This window comes from Falco biarmicus, chromosome 2 (assembly GCF_023638135.1).
Source record: "Falco biarmicus isolate bFalBia1 chromosome 2, bFalBia1.pri, whole genome shotgun sequence".
NCBI lineage: Eukaryota > Metazoa > Chordata > Aves > Falconiformes > Falconidae > Falco > Falco biarmicus.
Genome location: NC_079289.1, coordinates 19,343,953 through 19,365,843, shown reverse-complemented (window position 1 = coordinate 19,365,843; position 21,891 = coordinate 19,343,953). Strand labels below are relative to the sequence as shown.

Genomic DNA, 21,891 nt, shown 5'->3' with positions numbered 1-21,891 from the left:
TAAAAAGCAAAGTGGTATGTTATTTCAATAGGTATCACTCGTGTGGAGAGCAATGGTGTCAAATTGTAAGAGGAAATCAATTTCTGTGGGTGCAGAGATAACATCAGTGGAGAGAAGTTCTGGCAGAGAACAATAACCAAAACAATGGAATGAGATTTAGGGTGGAGCATGAGCAGTCTGTGAGAGTGATGTCATAGAGCTGAGATACCTGCAATAGCTCATTCCAGCTTAGGTACCTTGGCACAGATTGTTCCCCTGAGGCATCTTACAGTTTAACCTAATTCATAGGTAGGCTGAAGTCATCATCAACTGAAATCAAGAGAAAGCTTCCCATTGGCATAAATACCATTTGGATCATGAATTTAGTAACCATGAAACATGGGCTGTTAAATTCTCCTTTGGAAAATATAATTTCTTTCATTGTCTTTGCTACAAGTAGAGAATAAAGCTGACATCTCCATTACACCAAGAATAAACATTTTGGGGGTCATGCCATTCAGGTATCAGGTTTACTGAGAACCCCCAAGGAAGCTCTGCAGAGGGGGAGAAGAAGTAATTTTTGTGCTTATTTGGTTTCTGGTAAATACAGGGTTGACAAAGTGAGCAGTGATGTGTTTGCATTCACACTGAATGCAATGGGGATGTATTTTTCAGTGTTTGGCTGACTACTTTGGATTTCAACTTCATATGTTACACCTACAAAACTGATGACTTCTTTTATATCATTGTGTCTTTTGAATAGGCACAAAATGCCTATTTTGATTAATTTGAAAACTAATAGGTGTAAAAATTCAGGTTCTGGAACTGCCAGGAGAAAAATCAATTATTTTTCTACTATTTTCAACCAGTACAGTGATTTTAGTCTTTTCCTGAATAACTCAATAATATCTCTGTAGATATCCTCAAATTACAGAATTTACTCCTTAGTTAAAACCACACATGGAAATTTCAGATCCCCTTTTAGGAAGAAATGTCCATTTGAGACTGGAGCCTTACAACGGCAATGCCATCCAAGCATCAGTATCCGCCTTGCTTCTACACAAGGTGCAACAGGGCTGATGGCTGACTCTGCAACATATCCCATCTTTCAGGAATCAGTTCATAGTTCCTTCGTAACAAACCTGGATGATGGTGGGGTTTTTTTTCTGTCAGACTGGAAAGATGTTACTTTGTGGGGTTTTTACGTGTGTTAATCATAGAATGACTTTTAGGGGAACACAGAGAAGGCAGAGAAGGCCCTATATCACTGACTTCTACTTTTTAAATTTTATCAGAAATCACATTGACTTTAAGTACTGAGTTTTGCATAATTCTATTAAAAGAAATTTTGAAAGGGTCAGTATTTGAGCACTTAGTACTTTTTCAAAATTAGACCCGTTTAATGGCCAAAATAATCATTGAGCCATTAAAAACTGAACTCCAAAAATACCTCTCATATAAATCCCTGCGCCTGAAGGTATCACCAATCAGCATTTTCTTCGATGTAACAAAACTTGGGTTTCATTCATGTCTTGTAACAATGGAACATTAATTGAGAGGATCAAAAGCATGCTTTCCAAAAGACATTTTTGTTGCTGCTGGTGAATTTCCTCCATGTTGCTTTATCCTGGGGCTTTAGAAGGTTCCGGATAAATTAATGACTTTGGTTTTTTTCCACTTTGTTTCAAAGGAAGAAAATATTTTGGCCTTTTTTTTTTTTTATAAGGCTTATCAGCTAAACTCTATTAAAGTATGTGAGAATGCTTACTAGTGTTCAGATGATAGATATGTTTGAAAGGCACTAGGTTAAAAGGCAGATTTCATTAGAATAATTGATTTATATTATTGCATTTTCTTGTTCTAAAACCAAGTTCAATTTGCTTGACCCAGCTGACATTAATAAAACTATTACACCTTCATTTGCTTACCTATGTGACAAAGTTTTTACTTAATTTGGGAGGTTCCTGGGCTAACAAATCAAGATATAGAAAATGTACGAACAGGAATAATCAAATCGAGCTGCCTGTACGGAGACACAAGAGCGTGACCCTACAGGAACATTAGTAGGGGCAGGCACTTCAGTATGATTTTATGACTGTTTCTGCTGATTTGCTTACAGCAGCATAACACGAAAGTGTTTTTTCTAACTATTGTTGTTACTGGGTTCAAATATAAATGAGTGTTTCCCTGACTTAACCTTTGTGGTAAACGCCGTCCATGGCTTTCATGCAGGTGACTTGTCATCATTTCTGATTTGTGCTTAAGTTTCTGTGCCAAGTGCTGCTAGGGAGTTCATGAAATTGAGTCCTAGTAACCTATCAGTCACTGACGAACTGGTGAATTCCCAGTCTCATGGAAGTGGCAGGGTAGGAGAGATTCTTGCTGTTCCCCTGACTCGTATTGCTGGCCATATAGCGTGTATCACTGAACCAAATGTAGTAGACCAAAACTACTCTCTTTGCTTTAATGCTCACACTGCTGGATACCCCTTCTGCTTAGGAATGATCAACTAACTTAGGTTGGCATTATTCATTCTGAAATCTGTCTTCCCTGAAGAGGGAGGTAAAGAAAGACAAGATTAAGACACAGTTTAAGACAAATTAAGTTGAGGGATTCTTTCAAGAACTCAGGGTCCCAGCCAGAAAGGGGAATCCAAGGCCAAACTAGGCTCTCCCCAGCAAGTAGAGATCCTCAGCAGCTCCTTACAGGTCAGTGAAAGTGTGTCCTGCTAATCTAGGCCAATCTCAGAGTTTATCCTTTCTCTCCAGCTGTCAGGATTTCCTAAATAATTTCCTGAGTAATCCAGCCAAAGACATCAAGGAGAGGAGGGTTGGGAATCATCCAGGCTCTGAGAGATGTACAAGAAGGTTTATGACCTTCTTTGAAGGTTTTCACTGCTCACTCTTGTTTTCTTTCATATCTTTCCCATTTATTTTGTGACTTTCACTGTATAAGATCCATTTCTTCTCCCAGCAGAGTCATTAGGTGTTTGTTATCCATTCCAGCAGGACGGGAATAATCTATAATCGCAAAAATGCTCTCTTCAGCCTTCCTTGCCAAGCTAATCCTGCCAAGTGTTACCTTAATTTTTCTTTTTCTTTTTTTTGTTAACAAGAAAAAATTAGTAAATACATTTGAATAAAATTTAACTGATCTGTTCAACCAAAGGGAAATGATTCATTTGGAGGCACCTCTAGGGAAAGCAAATAATTGAGAAGCTGCATTTAAAAATCATGAGTTAAGATGCTGATGGGTCCTGGCTTTAATGCAGAAATTCATTATGTAAGGTACCAGGGTGTAGGAGACCCAGGTTCAGTTCTCTCACCTACTTGGGAGAATTTGAAGCCATTCTTCAGCTTTCCAAGGGAAAGCCTGACCTGCAGCTAGCTTCTAGAGAGCCCTAGAGGAGGAGTGTCCTTCCCTCAGACCCTCACATTCATTCAGTTCAGCTCTGTATAAATAGACATTTGTTGGGGCAAGGCTCAGAAACTAGGGATATCCTGTCTGGGTGAGTGAGCTGACCATTGTGCTAGAGAAACTCTCATTTCTGCTTCAATAGCTATTCAACTACTTTATGTAGAACAGTTAGGTCAGGAGCAGTTGAAGGAACCGTGTCTTCACCCTCGGTGACTTAGGACTGGAACGTACTTGATACCTCCTTAGAAAAGATCAGTGTCATCCAGGAGGGAGCCTGATCTTTCCCCCATAGACGAGGGTTTGGATTATCGAGCAGCCCCTACATAGCACAGCCACAGACGAGCATAGCTGTGCTCCAGTCATACAACCAAACCCTGCAACAGGAGCTCACTTCAGTGCTTGTGGGTTGCACGTTGGGAGAGGGAGGGGCTGAGCAGCCTTTTCTCCTGTTGAATCTAGTACATGATCTGTCTCTAGCAAGGTTCAATTGCACCTTATGTTTGTCCTTGGTTCTGAATAACTCCTATAAATTGTTTATAACCCTGAATACAAGTCCTGACAAAGGTGGGTGTGCAGTTATCCATTCATCATGCTTATGTCTCCCCTCTTTTTATCGAGAGTCTACAGAAGGTGCAGTATTTTCTCTAAGACTTCATACAGAAGGAGACAAATACAAATAGACAAAATGTAGAGGGCTATATTTAAATTATTGTCCTTTGCTAATTGCTATCCATGTATTTGGGCAGTAAAAGACTCAGCGAGGACAGTCTCTAACAGATTTTCTGTCAGAATCAGACTGCTGAATTATCTTTATTGTCCCTCCCACCTTTTGCTGAAATGTGATCAAATAAATTGCCCTTCGGCAGTGGATATGGGAAGCCACTGCCTGGTTCTCACTCACAGGCAATCAGCTGATTTTCTTTCCTTTATTCCATTTATTTCCTTTTGCAGGGAAGGCTGCTTCTCGCCCATCAGCCCAGAGGCATGTCCCCTTGTGCAGTCTTTCATGTGCCACAACCGAACATTCATCCTGGATGGCCATGTGCAACTGAAGACAGGTCTGCAAACCCAGGAGAGACACCTTTTCCTCTTCACAGACCTTCTGGTTGTTGCCAAGTCCAAGTGAGTATGACACTTCAGGCACTGCTCCTACAGAGCAACCCTTTTTCTTGGTGGAGCACAGCATAAGATTTCTATAATGCTTTTTTTAGTAGCAAATCTTCCCTGAATCATAAGGAAACTTTTTATTTGGTCAGTGTAAATTAGGTGCCTGACCTTTCCAGGCGCCTTTGAAAACCCCATAGCCATAGAGGAATTCCAGGATGCAGAGTTTTAAAGAAATATCAGATGTTCTTGAATATATTCCTTGCATTATATCATCTTCCCTGCTTTGGGAGCGCAGTGTCACAGAAAAAGACTCATTGGTGTTCAACTGTGTCCGTTGTGCTGCCTTCAGCTGACTGTTGTGTTTCAAACAGGTCATCTTCAGTCTTATGGGGGGGGTGTAACGCTACTGGCTGTGTCACAGAAGGGTTAGAGGTCTTAATGCTTACCTGGAAGCTGCTTTGATACACACCAGCAATGAGCAGCTGTATAAAAATAGCGATTGCAGGTGGCATTGCTGTGTCCATCTCTGTAGGTTGTGCTGTGCCAAGAGGAGCGTGGGGAAGGGGAAGGGGAAGGGAAGTGATGCTGAGCAGTCTGGGTAGCATTCATGTGTAATCAGGCTTGCTGCCGAGCTCTGATTATTCACTCTACCATTCACAATTAAATCAGATTTACAAGCTGTGTCTGACATGCCAGCTTCATGCAGCATTTGTGGTTTAAGGCAATTTTAGAGGGTGCTTTCACTTGTTGTTACGGGTTATGGGGAAATAATAATAAAAAATCTTGATTCAGCTTCATTCTGTTAGGCACTTTGTTTGTGGTTTCACAGGGTGGGTAATCTTGATGTGAATCCTGGGCTTTTGCAATGTGTCTTTTCACTTAAGCAATTGTTTCAGAGGCTTCTGGGAAAAGCCAGAATAAATCTATGTTTTCTGTAGAAATCTGAGCTGTGTCTGTTCGAATCACACATAGTAAACGTAACCCCCCCAGCTGAACTTCCTCACTTGATGTGGTGTGACAACATAGAGAATATTTCACACAAAACACATTCTAAGATGGCTGGGTGGTAAGCATAAGGATATTTAGGGGAAATTTTGCTGTTCTACCTGCAGTAGCAGGAATAACATTGTTGCTGTATTTACTTATGTTTATGTCTTGTTTAGAGTGAGATTCACCTTACCTAATTTAAGCTTTAAAATCTTAGATATGATTTACCTAGTCTTCTAGGCTCCTCTTATAGACACTGAGGGAAAACCAGCACCTTCCTGCAGCGAACTCACCGGGCCCTGAAAGAGTGTTCATGGTGGGTAAGGGGAGTCACGCTCTTGGGGGTCTCTCACTCTGTCCACTGACTATTCAGCAGGCATAGCCCACTAGCTTAGCTCCTAAACTTTAGAAGACTAAAATCAGGAGAGATGAATCCCTCTCTCCCTCCCTGGTCAATGTGCTGAGCAAAAGCAATGTTACAACCCCAGGCTGAGCTGCACATTACTGCAGGTTTGGCTGGGTCCCAATGGGAATATTTGCATAGGAAAGCACTACTCCATGTAACCACTCCAAAATCTGGTCCCCAGGGAGTAATAACAGCTCTTCCAGCATTTGATTTAATATGGTGAAGCATCTGCAATGTTTGAAGAAGGTGGAAGAGAACAAATTGTGCTTCTGCATGTGAAGGCGGGGGGCAAGTCTTTGCTAGAAATAGTAAAAATAGTATTTTGAGTGATATTATTTCATGTATTGTCAAGAACTAACTGGGATGTTCTCTCTACAGCTGCCCTGTCAGCAATTAAAGCATCAGAGCTGTCACTAATGAATACTACTTAAAAATCAGCATTTTTAAAGCTATCTCACACTAAAATACTCCTGCTGATTCCTAGAGGGAGAACCTCAATGGTGTGTATTGCTATGTGGCCCTGACTATTGAATGTTATTAACTTTTTAGTAGCTGATGCAGAGTCAAGGTAGCAGGTCACCAGGACAGAATTAATGTTACAGTTGAATCTGACTTGACTTCAGCATTATTCCTTGTGAAGGTGCTAAAAAATTGTAGTACTCTTTTGTGTTAAGTAGTTTTTCAACTTGGGGCATATGAACCTAATATGCCTCAGGTACAGCTCATTGGTGTACTAGTGTCAGCTCCACTGCAGGTAGCCAGCCACTGTACAAAGGGAGCTCATGTGTAATTAGGCTTTGTATGATCGGCAGACGGTACAAGTTTTTCCTAAAGAGTGCAACAAATATCTTGTGTCCTCTGAGCTTGCCGAGTAAACTCCTGTACAGCACTGAGCTCCTGCTTAAAGACAGCACATTGGCATTGCTCCCATAGAAATTTGTGAGGGATAAATCCTGTCCACAACCGATCCATGTATGACTTTGGGCAAGGTGCCTGTACATTTTCTGCTACTTTCTAATACTTTTTTAAATGTGGGCTGTTATCTTTTCAGATCATGCATTAGCCCAGCTTATTAAAAATAACAATAATACTCCCATGCTGTGCTCCTGTCTCTGCTGCCCTGTCCTTCACTGGCTTATAGTGAGGATTAAGTCACAAATTCATTTAAAGTGTTTTACTCACTAAACCAATATTAAGTATGTAAAATGTTATACTGTTTTGTATAGATTGATTAAATTTCTTACAGAGAGCGTGCATGTGGTTTTATTTGGCAGAGTAAATATTTCAAGGATCTGTCAGTTCAGTCATCTGAGGTTTCTCATGTAAGTTTGTGTGGGAGGCACAGAGAAATGGCTTCCTCTTTCACCTTTGTATACGTACATGCATATATACATATGCATATATATATGCATATATACATGCATTTTAAGGTTATTTTCCCAATGGGACTGGACATAGAAATTAATGGTTGAGTGCATACATGGAATTACAGTAGCAATCTCACAGTACATCCATTAATGCTTTTGTCAGAGGGTCCTATTAAGGAGATTAGCAAATCTAGTGAGAAGTTAATCTTCCATCTGTTAACAGCCGCAAGGTATCTTATTGCTGCTTACAGAAAGCCAAAGGAACTGTTTACTCTGCAGAGGTGGCATCATTTGGGGTGCATCAATACCTACACCATTGATGTTCATGATTTTTGCGTTGATTTCAGTGGACTTGCAAGAGGACTTACTTCCTTAAAAAAAAAAGCCAAAAAAATCTTCATTAGATTGTTACTCCTCCCATTTTTTCAAATGTTCAGTCATGCTGCTTCCTTCGTCAACGACAATATATTCATTTCTAGAGGTAATGCTTTGGCACTTAAATAGAAGACCAGCATTTCACAAATGCTGAGACCCCATGAATTGCATAAAGGACATAGCAGATACAGATGAAATTATACTTCAGGCTCTTTAGATGTTAATGGAGGCTACTGTTTCACCACCTCTGGAAACCAGGTCACTCGAATACTGATAATAGCTGAGAGCTGTGACTAGGCACGGCAAACGGGGTAAGAATATACATCAGGCATGATTGGAGATCATCTTTGTGCTTCTGCCAACACCCTGCTGACACCCACTACTGGCACTGTGGGGGTCTGGCTTTATGAACTCTAAATGTTAAAAAGGTGAAACAGCATGTAAAGAGTTCACTGTACTGGGTAATGGGAAAAAGAAACTGAGGGGAAAGGGAGAGTCAACAGCTTGATTTAATGGAGTCAGACCAGGCATCCATTTATCTATATTAGAATTCACAGCTGTATGTTTTTGTAAATCTACATTTTCACAGTTCATTCTGTGGTCAGTTACAGTAATTTCTGTATTCTTTACAGATCTTACTGGTTGCATCACAAACTGATTTGTTGATGAACATGTTGAAATGTTCTCCTGTACTTGTAAGTTTCTCTTTAATGGGGTAACAAAACATAACAGTAAAAAGAGGTGAAATGTACAGCTGACCAGGAAACACCATGGTCAGCTTAGTTTAGCTGACCATGGTGTTTAGCTTATAGTTTAAAAAAACCCATGAACTTAAGATGGTATTTTACAGTATTTTATGGCAATCTAATTGAAATGCAGCTTTTTGCCCCTTGTGATACACACTGATTGTCCTTTCTTGCCTACCACTGTAAATGCTGTTGGGTTATTAATGGTGCTCCACCCCACTACACCTGTTAGCACAAAGTCAGCTGGAAACCTCAGACCAGTCTGGGTACTGCAAGTTCATCTATGTTCTTGTTTAAAGTGGCAAGGTTCAAGTACTTTCATGTTTCAGACTGTATTAGTTCAGTCTGTCCTAAATCAGATACCTTGTAAATGTGATTAATCTCAGAGAAGGTAGTCCATGTGTATCAAAGCTCCAAGAAACTGTTTACCTGGCATATTTATTTATAGAGCACTAATCACCATGGTGCCTGGCACTGTCCCCATCCACATTTGCAACACAGTGATGAGCTGACATGCTCTTGCTTGGATTAGAAGGACGAAATGTTTTCAGGGAGGGGACACTTTTCCTCCAGCCTTCGCTTGCTGGAAAACCATAGCTCAGGTAACTCAGCCTGCAAGGCCTGAAGTGAGTGGCTGTTGCATTGCTACAGAGCAGACTGACTCTTGCGATTTTACTTGCTTCTCACATAGCACTGGTGCCCACCAATCCTACAAAGGAAGAAGACTTATAATGAGAAATTAAATGGAAGAGTTCAAATTAAAACATAAAGTTCTGTAAATTTGACCTTCACTGTACTCTAATGTTTAGTAGGATAAAATACAGGAAGGGCCAAATCTTAAAACATTGGGGAAATTTTGTATCTTCCTTGTGGATGAGTAGGTATTTTGAGAATGCACAAAGTTCTGGCTCATTCTCTAAGTGGTGTAGGCCTAAAGCTACCATGCAGCTAGTTCGTGGAGGCTGTATGTGACCTGTGCTGTAGTTAAAACAAATGGCAGTTTTCTGCTTGTTCTTTCTTCAGGATTGCTTCATTTGCTCTGGCCTAGTTGTCACTACTTAAACTCACTGTATTTGTTAACCCTGGGGCTAAGCAATCCAACTATACTGTAAGCTCCTCAGTGGCATTAAAGTCACTGAGAGTCTGACTCAAGCGCCAATCTGTGCCTCGTGGTGATATTTGAAGGGGAGCTCTAGACATAGGCAGAAGTTTTCCCCCAAGAAGGGGGATGTCCAGGGATACCACAAGCAACTTATTTGTCCTATAAGATACCTGTTGATCCCGTTTAGATGAGAAATTGATGTACTTTTACATGCAACTCTAATAAAACATTGCTTTCTTTAACTAGACCAGAAGTGCTTCTTCCATCAACTCCAATGGAAGCTTCAGATGTGCCTGAAGGAAAAAGAAACTCTGAAGTTTATAACTTGCCTTGCTATGTTTTCATGTGTGTGACATACCTGTGAATTTCTGCTGGCAGGTCTCACTCTCATTTCAAACTAAAGTGCCAAGCACGTCTCTGTGAGATGTGGACAGCATTTTGTACAGAAGAAGTCTGTGAAGGCAGCACAGACCCAGAGAGGTCCTTTGTTTTGGGCTGGCCCACCACAAACTGTGTGGCAAATTTCAGGTAAGAATTGAGACACATTTTATTTACCAAGTTAGTGAAATGTTTTTAAGCTGCCAGGTAACGAGATTATCATGAATTTATTTCAGCACCAGTGAATGTGGGAAGCAGGAACTTACTGGTGCTTAAACCAATTCCTTCTACTGCTGTATGCAAGACACCCTCCATACCTCATCTTCTGTCTCCCTGTAAATGTGGCAGTGATATTCTCTTATTGCTTAAAAATTTGATAAAATGTATGATTTGGCAAAGCACTGTCTGTGCTGAATCTTGCTCAGTTGAAATTCTCTTTTTTTGGGGTATAACTTGACAAACATCTTGCCTAATTAATAAGATGAACTACAAATAGTAAACAGTGAAGCTAATGAAGGGATCAAAGAGACTGTCGTGGGATACTTAGACAGAAGAGCTTGTATTGGAAGTAGCAGGAAACATAGAGTGGAATACTGACCTTGTCCTATTTCTCTTTTTAATTTAATTGTGCCAGAGAAAAAGTCAAAGTTCCTCTTACAGCAGAATCTCTGAATTTTAATAGAGAGAAAGATTTTTGGTCTGTCTTTGCGGCATTGACTGTAGGACACAAAGACTGTAGAGGTAATTTCAGTGATTAGGCTAATTTTATACTCAGCAGGAGGGCTCTGTCGTCACTTTGGGTAAGGGAGGGCACCATTCCCCTGAAATCCCAGCTGCTTAGCCACAGTAATTTGGCTGGGTCTTGGAAAATGCATTTTCCTCTTTACCAACAGTGAGCAAAAGCTGACGCATGCAGCTTAATTTGTATGTCACATTGTCTGTATCCAAAGAGAATGCTGTGCACAAACTGCTCTCTATTGAGCTGGTTGTGCTGTTTATGTTTTTTTTCACTTAATAGACCTGAAACAAAGCTGAATTTTTCTATTGATTTTCAATTGAGCTCTTGCCAATAAACATGAGCTTTGATCTAGAGACAGTATGTGATCCTTTAGAGCTACCAGAAAGTAGTTGAATAGGAAGGCAATAGCTTCAATCAAAACAGCTTCAGAGATTTTATAGAGGTGAAATTATTTTATGTCTGGAGGTGCACAGAAAAATCTAAAACACCATGCATGAGTCTGTAGATGCATATCCAACAGAATTGAAGCAGCCAAAGCAGAATCACATAGTTAATGTTTATAAAGTGCGTTCCCCTCACAGCATCATTCAGTAGGTTTGTAGTTCCCTAAATGCCTGCTCTGAAAATCTGAAGAACTTGATTTGCAGAAACAGCAGTGGGAATAGCAGTTACTCCATCTGGGGCAGAATTTAAATCAAGAAAGTTGAAGCAAAATTAAGTTAGATTCCTTGCCCAATCCTATTATTAGCTACATTTAACTGGACAATTTTGTGTCCTTGAAAGTGTATAAATGAGACAAAGATAAATGAGATAAGCCTTAAAATGTCCAAAGTTAAACCCTATTAAGTACAATGGGACCTTTTTTTCATTGTGGCTTATGCGTTCTTTGTGATGTGCTGATAACCCAAGTAATAAGAAGAGAATTGGAATAGTGGAAGTGGAAAGCAGTCTATATACCTGAGGAAATATCTTTAAACTTCTGAATTAACTCTTATTTTAAAATGTCCTCCTCTTCTATTTGGACGTTAGTTTAAGAACTCAACCCATTTCCTACTGAATTTACTGGTAAAGCTATACGTTTTGTGATAAAAACTGGTAACTGGGGGTTTTGATCTCCATGGCAGGCTTTTCAGTTGATTTTGCAGGGAAACAGATTTTTCATTCACATCTGGAAAAACCTTTTAGTTTTTGTAGGTATTTATGGAAATTGCAACCAATCCATTCCGCCATGGTTTGTACAAGGGCTATTTTGGTATTAGAATGATGGCTGATTTGTCCCTGTCTTTCTGAAATTCTTGCAGGTCTGCAGAACAAAAGGAAACGTGGCTGTCTTTTTTGCAAAGGTACTTTATTCTACGGTCTTTGAAGACACTGAAAAGAGTTCCAGTCACCTAGACCAGTGATTCCCAAGCTGTGGTGCCTATGCCATCATGATAGATAAGCTCTTTCAAAGTGATAATAAGACAATAAACACCTCATGTCTTCTCCCTGCAGAAGATGGTATGTGCCCTTCATGCAACGGTCACTGCGCAAGGAAGGAAATGCTTCCTTGTGCCTGAACATGGCTCAGCACAAAACTGGAACGATTCCTGTTGCATATGGTCCCTTCCCTACACAGTTGGTAGGAGCCTCTGCCACCATTGCTCTAGTTGAGCCTGGGACTCTTTCCATGGTGATGGCATCTAAGCAAGCCCAGCTCAGGAACCTCTGCTCTAAGCTATGTGCTGCTCATGGCTGGCTGTGCTTTGGTCTTACAAAGTGTATCCCAAGCTGGAGGGTATGGTGGGAGGGTTTGCATAAACAGAGCTGTCTTATTTCAGTCAGTGTTTGGACAGAAAATTATTAGTGACGGTTTTGTTTTCTGGTCACCTAGTTCTTTTGGTTGAGGGGTTTTTTTTTTCTGTGATTCTTCAGAGTTCCTGGGGTTGTTTAGATCATCTTTTCTAGGAATGATTTCTAATTCACTCTTCTCCTGTTTGGTCCTTTGAACTGGTCCATGCAATGGAATGTAACTGATTCCAGTAGGAGCCTGTTTGCAGACCTAGCCATCACAATGATGGGTAGTTTTAACTTGATTTTTTGAATGCAGTTTCTCTGCTGCTTACCCTGGTTTCTACAATGAAGTTTAATACAATAGGGCATTACTGAGGGTCACAGTCAGCATCCCTTCCAGATACTTCTGGATGCTTTCTTGTCCTTAGAGATCTTTCTGTTGCAGTACATCTGCAGACGGTCTGCTTCTTATCCAGCTACTGCTCAATTGCTATTTAAATCTCCATCTTGCTATTTATGTTTACAATATTAAAAATTTACTTGTTTTGTACTTGTTTTGTCAGTCAAATAAGAGAAGAGAAGGAAAAAGACTACCCTAAAAGCATTCCTCTGAAGATAATTGCAAAGGACGTGGGAACTTGTGCATATGTAAGTGCTCTTGAGCTAAATGGGGATCTAGATTCATGTCACCTATGAGTGCTAGTCACCTGTAAATCCTTTGGATATTGGGAGGGTTCTTTTAGTTTGCAGCCTTCTTTAAGGATCCAGTCCCTTGAAAAGGCTTGTCATATGCAGCCCTGAAATGCTTGTTTCCTGTGTTTAATACATGAGTTCCATTTTAAAGACATTGTGCTTGGTAAGAAATACTGATTCTGGCACACAAACTAAAGACTGTACAGTATGAAGTCCCAAGGAACACCTCTAGCGGAACTTATGCATAAGCATCTTCGGAAATGCCAGTACAATGTACCCTTTTTGTGCTTGTAAAACTGATCTAAACCCACAGCTGCCTTCATTCAGTTCTGCAAAGTTGCAGTGTGTTTTATTGCTTATAATGGTCATAAGTCAGTAAAGCTGTGTATATGAACACCCTGAAATTGCCTTAAGCATGATTTTCATCAACTAACTGATGCTGGTAAATTCATAGGCACAAAGTAAATTGGTAAAGAAAGGTCATCTACAAAGTGATTTGCACCTTTTTTACTAAGTCCTTTTTAACCATTTTAAACTAAATTCTTGTATAGAGCCAGTTCCGTAGGGATACCCTAGCATTCAGTGATAATCCATCCATTCTTCCTCTGTTTCTTATATATTTGTCTTCTTTTTCTGTGCTTGTAAGATCTGTATTTCATGCTCAGAAGCCTAAGAGCATTTGCAAGGACATGAGAAATTTTGACAGAAGTCAGACTTCATTGGAGGTCTTTGCCCAACAGTGAATCTTCACTTAGAATTCTGTATTTGCGTAGATGTAAGCATAAAGAAGTCTGCCTTTTTTTTTTTTTTTTTTTTTTTGAAAATCGTTATTGAGGTAAACGATAATAGTTAGAATTACCAGGTCACTAAGGCAAAGCTTAATAAACAGTAACAATATTTGTAGTAGTTCAAATCCAGAACTGCAGATCAAGATATGCTCAGGTATAAATGACTGTAAATCATACACACACTCAGGTGTTGTACTCTTGTACATCAGGGTTTGGGTTTTTTATAAAATGTCTTTTGTCCTTAGCTATAATTAGCTCATGTGCCAAATACTGTTTCCTGATCCTAACAGTCCTAGAAACGACACACTGTAGTCTAGCTATTATCAGTAATAAAACAGAGGAGGAACAGATGGAAACTTTGTGATGCAAATAGTTCTTATGGCACTGTGGTCCCTGTGCTGCAGCAGCTGGAGAAGCCCAAGAACTATTTCATTTTTGGAGGGTAAGGAAGGCTGAACACAAAGCACAAACCATTTTACTGTATTCTAGCCAAGAGCAAAACTTATGCAAATGCGCTGACCTACTCCTGAGAGCCAGATGTCATTGCTTCAGGCAAATGTTAAATTTTTTATGGTATGAGCGTTCAGATATGTCCTGAAGCAAGATATACTGAATTCTCACTACTTTCCTTTTATTGCCATGGCATCTTGTTACAGTCAGGGACTGTACAACTCAGATCTTTTCTAAATGCAAAATGTCAGAGGCTTGTTTCACCTGAACATCTATGGCCAGTATAAAATTGATATGCTACACAGGGTAGCAGGGTATAGCAAACTGTCTTGGGACTGGCAGTGAACATTTGCATCCTGCCTCTACCACCTTCCCTACCTTCCCTTCTTTGGGCCATTGGATGCACTTGGACAGTTTGTTGCAGTGGGCATGTGTTTGTCCTGCCAGGGCTTTAGGCTGGCCATGAACCAGCTGCAGTCCAAACTCTGTGTTGTCTTGTTAGCGGAGCCAAACCAGCATGCCTCTAAAGAGGGCTTAGTAACTTGGGCTTGATGTGTGGGAGCTGCCTGTCGGTTTGGAAGTGAGGCCAGTGTGGATGTTACAGTGCAAGCAAAAAACACTCTGGACACGCTCTCCCTGCTTGTTCTCGCCTTTGCAAGGCGATGGCATCAGTGCTGCCACATCCTGCCAAGGCTGAAGATGGAGGCATTAAACCTGGGGTGTTTGAAATGCGCTGCCCTGCATAAGAGCAGCCCATGATGCTGAGGTACCGAGCACTGCCCAGTTGTATGGGAATCCTACTGGTGCCAGGCAGCAGGTGCTGAAATCTGACTCTGGAAAGACTGCCTTGTGGAAAGCAACACTTCCTCTGACACAAAGCTTGGCACTTTGTGCTGGTCGCTGTAACTATTTAGAAAGTGGCATTTCTGCTGATCCATGCTTTTCCATACTGCCGATCAGCAGATTTTGGAGGATGCTGGAGAGGTAGCATTTTAACTGGATGAAAAATTACCAGGAGGAAGTGCTTCCGGTACTAAGCGAAATCAAGCTTTGAGAAACCTATATACAATGTGGCAAAGGATATAGAGATGAACAGTCTGTGTACAGTATTTTCTTGCCAGGGAGTTCTTCAGTAGAAAAAAACAGAAATTATTAATAATTGATATGAGAACCTCTTACTTCACTGAAAACACCCACTGAAATATTTCATTTTTTCAAAGGAAACTTGCATGCTTTTAGATTAAACCATTACAGTTCTCTTATGCAGTGTCTAAAGTGCAGTTAGTGGCGGTGTCTTTTTGCATATTTTAATGTGGAAGTCTTGTCCCCCAGTAATCATGGCACTCTGCCTTCTGATGGAGCTGTTGGGAAGGTGGGGAACATATACAGAGAGTATGTAACAAAGCAGAGGAGTCAAACGTTGGCCTCAGATAGCTGGATCTTTACCTATGTAGTATAACTTAATTATCAAGTGAAATTTTAACAGAATACTCTCAATTTTTCCAACAATTAATTACACAAAGCTATTGTACTTCAGATACTGCTCACAAATGCAAATTCTTAATGCCCTTTTCCTCTTCTCCTTTTTTCTGTTCACAGTCAAAAACTCTAAGTGTAACTAATGTTGATACAGCAAATGATGTAATTCTGATGGCTCTGCAGCAGCTGGGAATTAACGTAAGTCCTTGCACCAGTTTTAATGAGTCTTTTTGTAGTCACTTTTAATAACCAAATCTTTTCTTGCACTTTTTCCAAGTTTTAGGATATGAATATTAATGAAATCCTTTATCATAGCAATTCGGTGTTGTTGAAGGTAAGTAAAAGTCCATTGCTGTGTAGATTTCCAGAGGTCATCAAGTGCCTTAAAAGTTTTGAGTAAGTCTCTCATCCCTGTAAGGGATCCATCATGTTTGAAGTGGCTTTTAAATCTATTTTGCTGTTGCCTAGGAGGAGATATCTTGACACAAGAGGTGAGAGTTTGATACAGCTCCTTTTGCATACTTCAGTGTGAACATGAAACCTACTGACCTGATTGTTAGTTCATTTCAAAATGTGCAAACATTCATAATCAGACATGTCCTCAGATTACAAGTACAAGCACTGCTCTCAAGTGTCCACACTCTAAATATCCATGGACCTTTATTGCTAAGTGAGATACGAATGTAACTGAGCGATTGCACAGAATCTGAATGCACCCAATTTAAGCAATGTCCTGAAACAGTTTGGAAAAGCCTCTTACAGGACTTACAATAATGCAGGGTAGTGCACCAAGTAGCTGCAGTGATCCCTAGTAGATCAAGTAGTGCCTCAGGTGGCTTGCTTTGCCTTAAAACAGACAAGGTAGTGTTTCAGGTATAGTAGTGAATCAGTGCAAGGGACAAAAATTCTGGTTCCCTTATTCTGTTTCCTTCATTGTTTCACAGTGTGGCTCCAACCAACATCGATGGTCATAGAAGCTCCTGGATAATAGCTTCTTAACTTGCCTGTCAGTCTGCTATTTGGTTGACAAGATTTTTTTTAACGTCTTACTCCTGATGCATGTGTTGATCTCATTGTGTGGCATCTGACAAGTCTTTCCTTACCACAGCCCTGAGTGTGAAGAGTTAAATATGACCAAAATGCCACTCTTGTGCTTCTCTGGGGCTTCTGGAGACCCACAGCAAAAGTTGGAGTAACTTCAGAATTTGCCTTCCCTAACATTCATTATCCCTTACTTAACGGCTTTTAATGCATCCAGGGACCTATTCTGCTAGCTTGGTATTTCCCAGGCAGAGCAGTTTCTGTCTAGCCATCTTGTTATGGCTCAGACATCCCATTTACACCAGGGCTGAGGCTCTGGCCTGAGCTCAGGATCCAGCAGTCTGTCCCATTAAGGTAGCTCCGGAGTTGATGGAGGGGTAGCAAGGTGAAAAGGATAAGATATGAGTTAAAACTAGGATTTTAATTGCAGATTGTCTCCCACAGTCTGCACCAAAAATCAAGAGACTATGCTGTATTACAGCTGCAAGTCTTTATTATGATGTGCTTCAGTTTTACCCGTTTTATGGTTGTCATTTGCACTTCCTCATTTTGTGTGCAGAAAACCCAGGGAAATGGTAGTATTAGGAGAGAATATTTTGTTTGAGATGAGCAGGAGGAGGCTCAGAACACAAAACCAGCTTTGTGTTCTTTTGTATGTATCACAACCAATTCTTTCCTCCTTGTTATGTTTTTATTTCAAGTGGAAAAAGAATGAAAGCCATCCAAAAAATGTAAAATCTTGCCTGCAGAATTATCTGCCCAAGTAATATACAACTTTTTTTCACTGCATCTTCATGGCATAAAGCCTCTTTCATTAGAGGCATATCACAAGATTAGTAATAAAATCAAACAAGCTAAATAAATTAAGCTGTAGTCTGTGTATCACACAAACACCCAACCCCCTCTCAGGGTTGTTCTGACTGCAAGGAAGCTTTTCCTTATGTGCCGCTGCAAGTTTTTTTTATTTATGTCCAGAGAGAACCACTTGAAAGGAGCTCTATGACTTTTCAATGGCAATTATAAAAACTACATTTCACATGTTGTGTGATTAATGGGCTATTACGTTGGCTGAGTTCACTCTGGTTTAACACATCAGGGTTTTTCCCTCTGTGGTTGCTCTGGTAAAATGACAACTAGTTTGTGCAGAATGGCATTGATCATCTGTTCCAAATTATCAAGTGGGGCAGAAAGAAGGGCCTTGGGTTTCCAGCTCCATAAGTACACTTGCTGACTTTTCTGGGACAGTCACATTTATACTGACAAATGGCCTCATAAAGCCCATAAAGGACATTTGCAATTGAGAGATGAGCAGTCTGTCTCCTGAAACTGCGCTTACTAGCTCTTCCCCTTCCCTAGCTTCCTCTTCACTGCGACAAACCCTTTCATATATATATTTAAAAGGAAAAGTAAATACCCTTTCTTGTGCTCCTCAGCTGTATTTATTTGCTCCTGGCTGCTTGCCCTGAGGCATCAGAGATGTCTCCAAAGCCTATTTATTTTCCTTCTGCCCCCTGCTAGCTAACTTAACAGCAGTGCTAATATGGGCCAGAAAGCTCTGTCAGTCAGAGAGCAAACTGCGAAGGCTTTATTTGGTCTATTAGCATTACACTGGGTGAGTACAGGGAGTAGAAAGTCCAAGAGCTCTGGGGGCACTGGGTGAAGGTCCAGACAATGCAGTATAGTAGGCAAATCTGTTTAAAAGGAGGTAAGATTTAATTTTAGAGCTAAATACATACTATCACGAGGCATTTATCACCTTTTGTAGCCAGAAAACTTTTTATATTTTAATTATCCTGATTTAGCAGTGTCACTGAAAAGGGATTTAAAGTATAATAGATCACTTTTCATACGGTGTATTTATCCACTTGCTATTACCTTTTGTCTTGAAAAAATGGTTTCTATTAAATGCCATTCTTTTTATTTCTATTATCTCACTGTCATATCTGCAGTAATGTACCATTCTCCTGCTTCAATTAAACTGTAACATTGGGTTGTATATTTATGCTAAAGGCAATATTTAGAATTGGCTTTTAAATCAGCGGTTTTACGCAGCTTTTCCCAAAGATGTTCACAGTCTCCAGTCCTCTGGAAATTATCTCCTTTGATGTAAATTTATCCTCTCTGCTGTAAATTTTAAAAGAGGACTCAGCAATCTTAAAGCACCATTCAGCAATCCCAAGCTGTTCCACACAAAAGGGCTGCACAAAAGGGCTGATGGCAGCCCTACAAGGAGATTTTGGAGCAGTGCTGAGTGCCAGGAGCCCCTTGGGTATCATCCTCGCCTTAGCATCATCAATATGGGCTCAGGTCTCGGGCGATGATGCTCCTGCCCTGCTCTCCAGTGCAAGGCATGGGATGCTGTTGGCTGACAAGCCTCCACACCTGCCACTTGGCAAGGGCTGTAGAGGAACTGGGGAGACGGTGCAGCAGAGGTCTCAGGTATGAGGCTGGGGATCCCTGTGTGCCAGAGCATGTCCCAGAGGATGCAGTTACCCTGGTACTCAGGACGGAGCTGAAGGGTCACCTTAGCTCACATGAACTGCCCACAGCCTGCCACACACTCTGCAGCAGGCCTCTGCTTTGCGCTGCTTATCTGTAATCCCTCCAGCGGATCAGACTTGTCTCTCCTTGGGGATGAGTGCTGCTCAGCACCAGCAGGGAGAAGTGGGGCACAGATGTGCTGGGAACCAGGAGAAGCACCCGGAGCCAGAGGTCCCAATCATGCTGGGGGCTGCCTCATTTCCAGCCTCCTGGGAATGAGAAAACACATGAGCTGGGGACCAACTCAGCTACGTGACTGCGGGGTCTGGTGTGGCCAACATCTTAGTCTAGCCTCAACAGCAGTCCTGAGTCCTGGCAGGCTGTGACCTCCTCTGCTTCCAGGAACAGTGAAAGAACTGGTGCGAATCTTCCTCTTTTCCTTCAGAAATGAGATGGTGGGCTCCAGCCCCTCTCACTTCTGGGAGCTTGACCCTGGTCACATAAACCACATTGCACAGGACAGACACAATTCAGAAGCTTTGCTGGTGGCAAATTTGGGCACTGCAAAAGTAAGGGGGCTCCTTTGATCCCACTGACAACATGCAGATTATCTTTATTGTGAGAAACCTAACACGAACCTCTTGTTAATGGCTGTCAAACGTTCTTAATTTTGATTTTAAAGGGCTCTGAAAAAGACTACAAGCTGTGGGTGATTTCAGGAAGAGAAGATGCTCCTTACCCTCTTATTGGTAAGTTCTTAACATAGTTTTGTTTTTCAACGTTCACTCAGTTTTTAGTGCTGAAGGAAGCAAGAAATACAGAGAAGACTGAAACGCAATTTCCTCTTCTGTTTTGTTTTTCCTTTTTTTTCTCTTACTTCCCTGTCACGCAAGTTTGCCTATTTGGGAGCTAGTCAGATGCTGATCCTTTGTTTTGAAGAGCAATTGTCTGCTTGTGTCACTAAGAAGTTGAAAAAGTTCATTTTCTTCTGCTCCAATTTTGCTGCATGAGCCTCAGTCTTTCTACAGTCAGCCGCTCCACTCACTAACCTCCTTTACTGGAGCCGGTCCAGCTTTACCATATTTCTTCCTACACCTCCATAGCATTGTTTACTCCCCTCCTCAGCAAAACTCAGCAGAGTTTTGAGAAATCTTCCATTCTTCCACAACTCAGCTGATTCAAGAGGTCCTTGTCTAATGCTGTATTTCTCTTACTGGCTGACATCTCCCCTCTGATAAGGAGCAAATTACTGCTTATTCACTTTCTAAAATGCTTTTTGAAATATTTGCTTCCTGGGAATCAACCCAAATCTCAGAAGTGATTGGATGGAGTGATTTGATTTTGGCCCATGATTCAATGAGAACAAATCCCTTCCCATTACTAAGAACCTTCTGCTTTAGAAGCCCAGCATTACTTGTGCTGTATGAGTTCACAGATGATTAGAAAAGAAAAGTTTGTAGATTTTCTGGTTTCCTCCTGCAAATCTAACCCCAGTAAATCTTAGCATTCCTTCTTAAAGCAACTTTAGCTACAAATGCTTTGCTGGAGTCAGACAACATTAGTATTTATAAAATGTGCACCTTATAGACAGTCCAAACTATTTTGTCTTTGAAACATACCAGACTTTGTCTTTCTGACTATTACATGTAGCTTCTTCAGATAAAGTCACAGCCATGGTTTTATACATAGAACCAGAGAATTCAGAAATGGGAAAGGCCTTTGTAATTGACTGACTCTCTCTCACTGCAAATTCAAGTTACAATCCTTGGGAAGGAAGAGTCTGATATAAAATTGATGCTGTTCTTGATATTTATGCAAAGGTTTATTAGATATGGCTAGCTTTTATCATAGGTAGACATCAGAAGCAGAGTTTGAATATGCTTCTGCTTCACACTACCTATAACCTCAAATAATGTCTCTTCCACTATCAGAGTCTTAAGTGCCAAGTTAACTAAAACATCTTAACAATGCGTCCACATTTAATATATTTCAATGCCAGGTCTTCAGACAAGTCCGAAAAATATCTTTCTGGTGGCATTTTGAAAGCTTCTCCAGAAATGAATTGCCTCTGTGTAGTCCCCAAAGATGCTGGTTAATGCCAAGCCTAGCTCATTTGCATTAGCCCTGTGATTAATGTTTCCTTCCTGTTCCAGGCTCAGACAGGAACCATAATTGTGTCTCGTTTGACTGAGTTGATGGCTGTTGCACTTACCACAGAGAGGGAGGAAAGATCACTTTCACACTGGATTTTTTTGGTTTTGCATGCTCAGCAAAAATTTGATCGATGATTGCTCCCAAAATCTCATTTCTTACCAGAATAATATGAGCAACCAATACCTAACTTTCAGTGCCACAAGCAGAGCAGCAGAAAGAATAAACACTGAATTCAGAAATAGTCATGTGTATTTTTTCTGGTGGGCTTTTATGTGATACAGCTGTAATAGGTCTGATTTTACTTTTACATCTGTTTAATTACACCAAACACAATAACTCTATGTCTGCCAGTGTATGATTTATGCCCATGTAAATATGCAGAAAAGCATCAATTCTGAGATTACCGAGAGAGAAAATGCTGCAGGCCAG

At 40.7% G+C, this 21,891-nt stretch overlaps 1 protein-coding gene across 2 annotated transcripts in view; it reads left to right on the top strand.

The window, feature by feature from the left end:
* ARHGAP20 (Rho GTPase activating protein 20) overlaps positions 1-21,891 on the top strand; it is a 63,828-nt gene that overhangs the window by 25,607 nt on the left and 16,330 nt on the right. For both annotated transcript variants that reach the window (XM_056329357.1, XM_056329356.1), the window contains exons 3-8: positions 4,348-4,518; positions 9,865-10,014; positions 11,905-11,946; positions 12,940-13,024; positions 15,907-15,984; positions 19,991-20,057. In XM_056329357.1, coding sequence (XP_056185332.1) covers positions 4,348-4,518; positions 9,865-10,014; positions 11,905-11,946; positions 12,940-13,024; positions 15,907-15,984; positions 19,991-20,057 — 593 coding nt within the window. The remainder of the gene's footprint in view (positions 1-4,347; positions 4,519-9,864; positions 10,015-11,904; positions 11,947-12,939; positions 13,025-15,906; positions 15,985-19,990; positions 20,058-21,891) is intronic.